Source organism: Pygoscelis adeliae, unplaced genomic scaffold (assembly GCF_000699105.1).
Source record: "Pygoscelis adeliae isolate BGI_AS28 unplaced genomic scaffold, ASM69910v1 Scaffold386, whole genome shotgun sequence".
Taxonomy (NCBI): domain Eukaryota; kingdom Metazoa; phylum Chordata; class Aves; order Sphenisciformes; family Spheniscidae; genus Pygoscelis; species Pygoscelis adeliae.
Window position 1 is genome coordinate 644,526 of NW_008824940.1, and position 9,385 is coordinate 653,910.

The 9,385-nt window shown below is 38.9% G+C and overlaps 1 protein-coding gene across 1 annotated transcript in view; it reads left to right on the forward strand.

Moving 5' to 3' along the window:
- BMX (BMX non-receptor tyrosine kinase) overlaps window positions 1-9,385 on the forward strand; it is a 30,386-nt gene extending 21,001 nt beyond the window's left edge. Inside the window, 8 exon segments of the mRNA XM_009325491.1 lie at window positions 662-836; window positions 1,258-1,332; window positions 2,063-2,234; window positions 3,158-3,374; window positions 5,072-5,136; window positions 6,061-6,179; window positions 8,146-8,303; window positions 9,311-9,385. Coding sequence (XP_009323766.1) covers window positions 662-836; window positions 1,258-1,332; window positions 2,063-2,234; window positions 3,158-3,374; window positions 5,072-5,136; window positions 6,061-6,179; window positions 8,146-8,303; window positions 9,311-9,385 — 1,056 coding nt within the window.

Below are 9,385 nucleotides of genomic sequence, written 5' to 3' on the forward strand. Positions count from 1 at the left end.
AAGGTTCCTGAGTGAGTATCCAAAGAACGCGTACCATTGCTATGAGCGTGCTATGGCCATGCTGCTTGGTGTGACTGGTCAACAACAAAATCTTTACATTGTGTTAAAGGTGAACCTCGGGCACATTCAAGTCATATTAGTTATTTGAATTCATACATGACAGTGGCTACGTGAACGGGGGAACGGAGGTCCAGAATCGTCTTATCTAAACATAGGCATGTAACAGGCACATAATCTAGGGGAATAGTGGGGTCTCAAGAATAAGAGAGAAGGAAGGGAAGGGGAATGGGAAGAGCAAGGGGAAGGGGAAAGGGAAGGGGAAGGGGAAGGGGAAAGGGAAGGGGAAGGGGAAGGGGAAGGGAAGGTGTTCAAAATTAGACGTAGAACCATTGCAAGGGCAGTATATGAAAGTCTTTTGCTCTAGATGTAACTGTTGGGAGACAAGTACTACCATCAGAATACATTAGAGTATGCAGCAGAAGTCTCCAATGTTCTAGGAGCCTGTACTACACAGCCAGCAGGTGTTAAGAGTGGAAAAGCAGACTGAGGCAAATGTAACAGTCTTCCTGGTGACAGCTACTACATATTTTGTTATTTGGCCAGCTGGAGTGTTGCAGTTCATTCAGCAACTAACTAATCTGTTAACGCATGGGCTGGAAAGCACTTTGCAAGGCTTTGACATGTACTGCACTTTGTGATGTTTTTCAGAAATAAAAAAGGAACAGTCAAACATTACCATGTGCACAAAACCCCTGAGAACAAGTATTACCTCGCTGAGAATTACTGTTTTGAATCAATTCCCAAGCTTATACACTACCATCAGCACAACTCAGCTGGTAATTCTATATGCTCTTTCTACTTGATTGGCTTCGGCTTCGGCTGCTAGACTTCTCAGCATTATGGTGAATCTCTTCCAATACTGAACACTCTAAATATTGAAACATCTTTTCGGAGAGTTTGGGCGGAATTGATCTAACATATTCATAATCAATACAGTTGCTTTCCTTTGCTGTACAGTGCTTTTTGGTATTGTACTGCCTCTTCTTGCAATACCTCTGCTGGACTAGCCCTTAAGCACAGAAAATTTTCAATCTTGTGAAGTGATGCAGCAGCTGCTGAACACTGAATATTGAATATCTGTCATTACCTGGATGGTTGTAATATGGCAGGGAGAGGGAGGTATTAGTTTCCCTGTATCTTCTTTGATTTCAGAAGACTCATGTATATATTATCACCTTTAACAGGTTTTCTTTGTAGGTATGGTGACAAGGCTCCGGCATGCAGTGTCTACGCAAGTAAATAAAGTCCCATCCACAGCTTCATTAGGAAATGGTATGAAGATAACTTTCCTTTTTGAAACTGGGGTCAGTCTTGGCCACCAAGAAAAGAACAACCAGAAAATCATGACTCTTACTGCTTTCAGGCTTGCAGGGGGTTACAGAATCTTTCTTTGGTGGCCATTTCCACTTGTCCATGCAGGAGGCAATGTGAGAATCTGGGAAGGATGGTCTTTCAGTCAATAGCTCCTTCTGTAGTTTCCTCTTGTCCAGTGTAGCATTGAGACTTTATGGTTCTATGAAATAGGGTATCCCTTCCTACAAGTGCATCTAGTCTACATCCAGGGCAACATGAATGCAAAGGCATTTTATATCAACTTTTATGTTGTGCCCTTTTTAAGGCATTTTATGTCAGGTCTTATATCAACTTGCAAGACCTTGGATGCTTCCTTCCCCAGCACATCTGAGTCATGGCCATTCTTTCCCTTTGCCACATTACCTGGCACAGTAATACTTGTTCTCCAGTCTCCTACATGAAAATATATCGTCATTTGATGCATAAATCTTCCTCAAATCTATTTATATGGCTTAAACCTAAGCAGTAGCAAACAACATTTGTAGGAAGTGTAGTCTCCTTCCATAACTCAAACACAAAGCTGAGAGACAGGTGTGCTGCATGGTTCTGCAACCCTTCAGAGAAAACAACAGCATTGCATGTGGGGGATACCACGCTTGCATTTGTCCTTTTTTTTTTTTTGCTAAAGGAATTTCTTTTGTCCCACTAGGAATCTGGGAGCTGAAACGAGAAGAAATTGTCTTGTTGAGAGAGCTAGGGAGTGGTCAGTTTGGAGTTGTGCATCTGGGAAGGTGGAAGGGACAATATGATGTGGCCATAAAGACGATTAAAGAGGGAGCAATGTCAGAAGATGAATTTATAGAAGAGGCTCAGACCATGATGTAAGCTATGGCATTGCTTAATTATTTGGAAATAATGATCTCCCCAAACATCAGTCAGTATTGTATAGCACACACGGGAAAGAGAATTTCCTCTTAAAAATAGCATTAAGTAGCATTGAGTATATTAGGCACAAGCTAAATAGGTAGCCATATAGGATATTTGAAGTATTACCAAAATAACTTCACAAAGATTGATACAGTCATCTACAAATTTTTCAATTAACATCTCTTCCACAACTTCAGAAGTTCCGCATATGTCACTTAAAACTCTGCTTCATTAGCATTTATACAGAAACGGTTAGAAAGCTGTTCCTGCCATCCTGCAGGTAGGAATGAGAGACAGATCAATAACTGAGAAATGTCAGAAATATGAACATGAGACTTGAAGTTTTAGTCTCTGATTCCAAAGAGGTAAGGATGTTAGAATTTCCAGTGAAATTCCATGATATGATAATTGAAGCATACGAATTCAAGAATATTTCATATGTGTCGTATCCTGAAGGAATGCACTACATTCCTCAGTTAACTATCTGATACGATCAGGATTCTCAATGTGAAATTTTGCAACATGGTTTTAGTAGAAAACCTTAAGGTGGTCCATCCCACCAACTCAGATCTATTTTCTCCCACCAATAAGGTTGTACTTTTGCACTGCTAAATGCTATTTCAGGTTTTGTCTGTAAAGTTGTCATTTCATCAATACCGACTCTTCTTTTGATTGTCATCAATACTGAGTTTCAAAGTAATCAGCAGAAGGACACTCAGTTCTTCTTGAAAAGGAATATTTGAAGTCTGAGATGGGACTGTACCCAATCTCAATAATTTCTTTCAGTATGTTGTATTAATATTTGAAGAACAAAACTTAAAGAAATGCACAAGAATCTCCATTTATTCTTTGATTATTTTATTTTTATTTATTTCAGGAAACTTAATCATCCCAAACTTGTTAGACTGTATGGTGTATGCTCAAAATCATATCCCATCTATTTAGTGACGGAATACATGCCTAATGGCTGTTTGCTTAGCTACTTAAGGAGTCATGGGAAGGAACTACAACCCCTTCAGCTTCTGGAAATATGTTATGATGTTTGTGATGCTATGGCATTACTGGAGAGCGGTCAGTTCATACACAGAGATTTGGTAAGCTATCCCACGGGAGAAGTGGAACAGGGAAGGTAGGGGGATGGCCTAACACCAGGCAGTCCTACCCCTCAGGGTCACCCACAGCTGCACTGGCTCTGTTGGCACTCACCCCAGGAAGCATTGAGGTCCACTGAACAGAGACACCCAGCTGGCTCAGTACAAGGCAGCTCTGGGGGAGCAACGCTAAATCCACATGTAAACAGCACTGCCCACAAGCTAATACGCTCTGCTTCAGAGCTGAGCTGACGGGTCTACAGCACTGCATACTGTGCTGCCTGCATTTATGGGCTCTAACCTCAAGGATTTACGCACCACTTGGCAGCACAGACATCCAATTGTAAAATTAGTCCACTGAAGTAAAGGGTTCTGTCCAATGATGCTGTAGTCCTCCAGGAGAAAGCGGTGCAACATTAAAGATTTGGGTCACTTAGATTGTTTTTTGATGAGTTAGGGATTTATCTAATTGGGAACTACTTCTCTTATAAAACAAGCGTGAACACTACTAGGATAAACTGGAATTTACTCTGGTGCATTGCAAGCAGGAACAGAACTTGAAAGTCTGCAGCTGCCTAGCTCTTTTAAATACATTTATCTGCCAGTTTTCAAGCAAGTGTTTCAAGTTGCTTTCGAGGAAGGGATCAGGCCTTTCAAGGACTTGGACCGAAAGTTTATGCAAAACTTAGCTTTCAAGAATGCTGGCTTTGGGGAAATAAGCTGTTATTTTATTGGCCTATTAAAAGTGAACCTAGCCAAATTTCTGGTGCATTGTGCGTCAGAGTCAGTAGCAGTATTTTGCCTTCTAACTCTACACAAATATACGTTGGAAGATTTGTAAAAATTTATGTTACAGACTGGCTTAATTTTCCAATAGTCTCCTCAGGTAGCATTTTAAATGTCTTGTTGATGCTTTCAAAGAATTGTCTTTATGTGTAAACAAAGTTGTTAAATCCATACCTCATCAATTTTCACACCCTGATTCAGAAATCAGGAATATCAGACAATTTAAGTAGCAGAATTCAAGTTGCAAATATAAATTCAGTTTCCTGAAAACTGGCTGTGTACCATGGGAAAAGAGAAATAAAACATGAGCTTGATTTCAGGTTGAGAACTGTAGATGCAAACGGTATCACAGAAATTAATAAGCACACAGGCAGAGAATACAGCCTTAGATAAATGTTCTCAAGTGATCATTTGCAGAACTAGGCTTATATTGAACTTTTCATATATCAAGCTGTTTAAATCACCTTTCATTGCTCCACTCTGTTTATAGTGCATTGCAAATAATCTAATCAATGTTTTTCACTCTTTGATGCCTTGGTAAATTCTGAGACTACTGAAAAGGACCCTGCAGTAGGATGCCATTTGAAAGACAGGGTTTAGTTTCTGGCTCTGTTGCTGTTTTTCTAGGTGAATGTGGGTTTCTCACCTCTGTTTCCTCACCCCTCAATGTCCTTATTTGTAAAGCTAGGATAATGGTAAAGAATGTTTTTCAATAAATAGTCAAAAAGTGAAATAAGAGAGCTACTTACTGTTCCCTTACAGTTCCAAACTTAATTGCTTCAACCAAAGAATGTCATTATTCATTCAAATGCTAGAGGACAGAAATTATTATTAGCGAATTACCAAGACATGATGCTATTTGCTCCTTTTTTGTATTTTTTCCACTCATCCCTTTTCTCATTTCTCTACTAAAGGCTGCTAGGAACTGTTTGGTTGACAGCAATCTTACTGTGAAAGTATCTGACTTCGGGATGACTAGGTAAGTAAAAGCCTTGTGAAGCAATGATGTTAGTGTATATATAGTTTACTGGCATTGATCAGCTAGCAACTGGCTGTTAGTTAAGCCACAGGGTGTGATACAGCTCTTTGTACCTCCTTTCCTTTAATGACCATGAGCTGTTATGGGGTTAGAATATAGTCATTCTACTGCCTCAGAGAGTTAAGGCTTAAAGGCCAATCGCAGCTGAGAGATTTGACTAGTCATGTTTGTTAAAGAAATCTCAGTTTGCTTTGTGTACAAGGTTTTCACCTAATTTGGGGGCCAAACATCTTAATCAGCAACCTCAATGGAGGGAAGTTGGAGAGGATGAGCAGCCTAAAGAACGTGTCCTCTGAGATAAAGGCTGAGGGAGCAGGCTGCTTAGTGTGGTGAAGAGGAGGCTAAGAGGGGATCTAAAAGCTGCCTATAGCTACTTACGGTTACAAAACTGATGGAGCCAAATAAGTCTTATCAGTGCCAGGTGATATAACAGCAGACATCAGCCACATATTGTAGCTCGGGAAGTTCAAGCTGGACAGTAGGAGAAGTTGTTTCCCCAAAAGGGTGGTGAAACATGCCAGTCAGGGAGACTATGAGATTGCAATCTTTGGTGGCTTTTAAAACTTGGCTACACAGAGCCATGGTTGACCTGATCTGATGTCGGGAGTAATCCTATTTGAGCAGGAGGGTGGGCTAGATGGCCTTACAACAGGCATTTCTATGATTCTGCACTATTTCTCTAATAAATTGATAGCACTGATCTGTTCTATATATTATAGCTAATGCCTCTATCAGGTATCCTTTGGAAACCTGGGTTTTTTCTGCCCAGGGTTTTCTTAGGAACCTTGTGATGTACAAGGAAGAAGCAGTAAATAGTATTTCACTGTAACTCGGCCACAGCCAAGCTTGGTTCTTGCCTTGTAGGTATGTTCTGGATGACCTGTATACAAGTTCACCAGGAACCAAGTTTCCAGTGAAGTGGTCAGCACCAGAAGTTCTTCATTACACCAAATTTAGCAGCAAGTCAGATGTATGGGCCTTTGGTATGTATGGAATTTGACATATAAATAAGTATGCATGTATGTCATTACATTTGGTTTTCCTCAGCTTACTGAGCAGAAATGCTAGACATTTACACACTGAAGGAATGTAATAAGCAGTTACAGTTTATGTTCTTGTTTAATATTTTTATGCATCCAAGCCCTATCCTCTTTGGATTTTTTTTTAGCCCTACTGTTTTTCTTTTAGGCACATAGAAACTCTGCTGGCTCCCCGTTTGCTATATATGTGTTTAACATGGTAAAGTAAACTGTTGGCAGAGGTGATCAAATGATATCTTTGGTGTATCTAGACCATAAATCAGTGCTGCCCAAGTCGAAAAAGCTTTTCTGTTAGTCGCAGAGGTCAGAGTGGACTCTGTGCATAAGCCAGCTGTGGAAGAGAAATCTGTGTGAGCTGGGACTCTCTATCTCAGCAAAAATAAGATGTGTTTGCAGATCACTTTCTACCCAGGAATTTCAAACATTTGAACTTCTACTTCAGTGGTTTTCAAGCTGTGGTTTACAAATATCTGGAGTCTGTTCAGTGTTTCTAAAAGTCTGCAAAAGGTGTCAAAGGAAAGGGAGCCTTTTTGGAATGGGCCTAAATTCCACTAACATGGATTTGCTCCTCCAGTAGGAAAATTTTGGCAGCTGTCAAGCTGATGAAAGATTGGCAACCCACTCTTCTTGACATTCAACAATGGTGAATAAAGCAGATGAAAGTGTTACCAAATGCTGGGCTGCTTCTTATCTTTAACTTCAGCTAGTCTCCCAATATTAACAACTCTGGCAGAGAAACAGCTCATTCATGCCCTTTACAATTTGTTTATAATACATACGATTAAATCAGAAGTTGGATTTTCTGGTGATACGTTTTCTTTTTGCTCTTATCGATGAAATCTTGGCTCCAGGCTCTACTGTTGTTAACTCCAATATTGGCATTAACTTCAATGAGGAATGTTATTTTTCCTTAGAAGGTCTTCTCTCATTTTAACACTATCCATTGATGCAGTGAAAGCAAGGGGAGAGTGCGATCCATCAGTTCTTGTTTAGTGGTTTTTAACTAATGAGTCTTTAAAGGGCTAAAGAACTGAACTGATGTATTCATATCCCAAAAGCAGATGTCAGAGAACAAATAATCTTGGTTTTTTAATGTTCTCATCAGGGAATGCTGGGATTCGTGTGCCATTTTATTCTGATCCTACTGTGACACTACAATGCTCCAGTCTTCAAGCTGGAGGGAAGTCAAAGATCCAACAAATTTCTTTTTCAAAAAAAACCATTACTGCCAGTATTATATATTATTGTGAAATAAATATTTCACAAATTTTTGTTTACTTTATGGTTGGCATGATTATGACATATGTTCAGTTACAACAAATATTGTTTCTTGCAAAGCTATCATTATGAATTAATGATTATGATATTATCCAGTGTTTCTATTGCTTCAGTATAATCCAGTTTTTATAAGTACATGTAGTTGACACCATAAAGTATTCAGAAATCTTTCTGATACCAAAGGAGTATATGTCCCACTCACTTAAACAAATCAGTAAAAATTTTCTTATTATTCTATAAAAACATAGATACTTGTAGCTGCCATTTTGTTTTTCCTTCTCTCTCTGTGTACACACACACACATATATAAGGGGATATTTGTATGTATTTTGTAAAAAATTCAGTCCAGGGATAGCTATGTCTTGGGTTATCTCCATCATTGTCCACGTTAAATATATTTTTTAACTAACTTTATCATCTAGCTTTACCTTCTTCTGCAGTAGAAGTTGTTTTGCATTTGGGTACAGAATCACACTTGTCAGTCATCTCCATACTTTTGTTTGGACAATATTCTTTGTAAAGAGTCTGATCGGTTGTATGTTGCATGTGTGTCTTGTTCTGCAAAAAAGGGGTTCTCTCGCATTTCTTGACTTTTATTTCTTGTCTTCCACTGCTGCGAATATTTTTGCAGGTATCTTAATGTGGGAAGTGTTCACTTTGGGAAAGCAGCCCTATGAGCTTTATGATAACATGCAGGTGATTGAGAAAGTTTCTCAAGGATACAGACTTTATAGACCACAACTGGTTTCAGACATCATCTACCAGATAATGTACAACTGCTGGCATGAGGTATGTATATCTGCACATACAAACTGGAGGAAACAAAGTAAAAGGAGTCACTAGGAGTCCCTGTTGATAACTGGCTGAATTAATGTTCAGGGTGGAAAATATCCCTTATAAAAGCCATTGCTTGTGTGTAGTACATTCTATATAGCAGCCTAGTTCAAGACATTGTTAGTACAGGAAACGGCATAAAGGAAGATTGTCTCCCTCCTTTTCAGAACCATGTATTTAAGCAAATAACAGTAAAATACCCTTCAAAATCAGCATAATATACAGGATGAGATTCTTCTCACCTAATTTTGATGGTTTAAAATTTGGGTGCTGCGCTAAGGTAATTGTCTAAGTTTCTTCCATGATTACAGGACCGTTACTGGTACCTCTCCATGGTCATTTGTCCTTTCTATCTTAGCCACCACAGAATAAAAGAGATCTGCTTTCCTATACAAAGATCTTAAACAGCAAATGTAGATGAGACCTCTACCTTTTTAGATAGCTAAAGTTGCGTGAAATAACCTCACCCTTAGAATGAGAAGGATGTGTTACCCCGTCTGTGAGTCTTCTAGGACTTGTAAGTCAAATGCTGATCATGCTCATTTTATTTTGAGAGGTCTGCGTCTTCTGTGCCAAGAATTATCCTGATTTATTGTTCCTCTTCATCTAAATTTTAGTCAGCTGTCTGCGGACCATGACTTGTTTCTCACCAGCAACAAAGAACTGTTTGGCATGTTATTGGTGATACTATGAAATGACAGTGATGTTTGGGGGTTTTTTTTAATATAATTGTCAGAAAAATGAGAAAAGTAACTTATATTTGAGGACATGTTAACGCAAAGAGAATATTAAACTATCACAACATAAGATAGATATAAAAAGTGAATTTAATTTTCTTTACCTCATAATTAGCAGTCTCTACAAATTTCTGCATGCTAAAATCAAGAAAAACTACTGCAAATTACAGTTCCTGAATTATTTCAAAATTAAATAACCGTACCCATCATCTTTGCTTCATTTAGCTACCAGAAAAGCGGCCTGCCTTTTTTCAGCTCTTATCATTTTTTGAGGCACTGAGAGAAGACAACAGAGCTTGA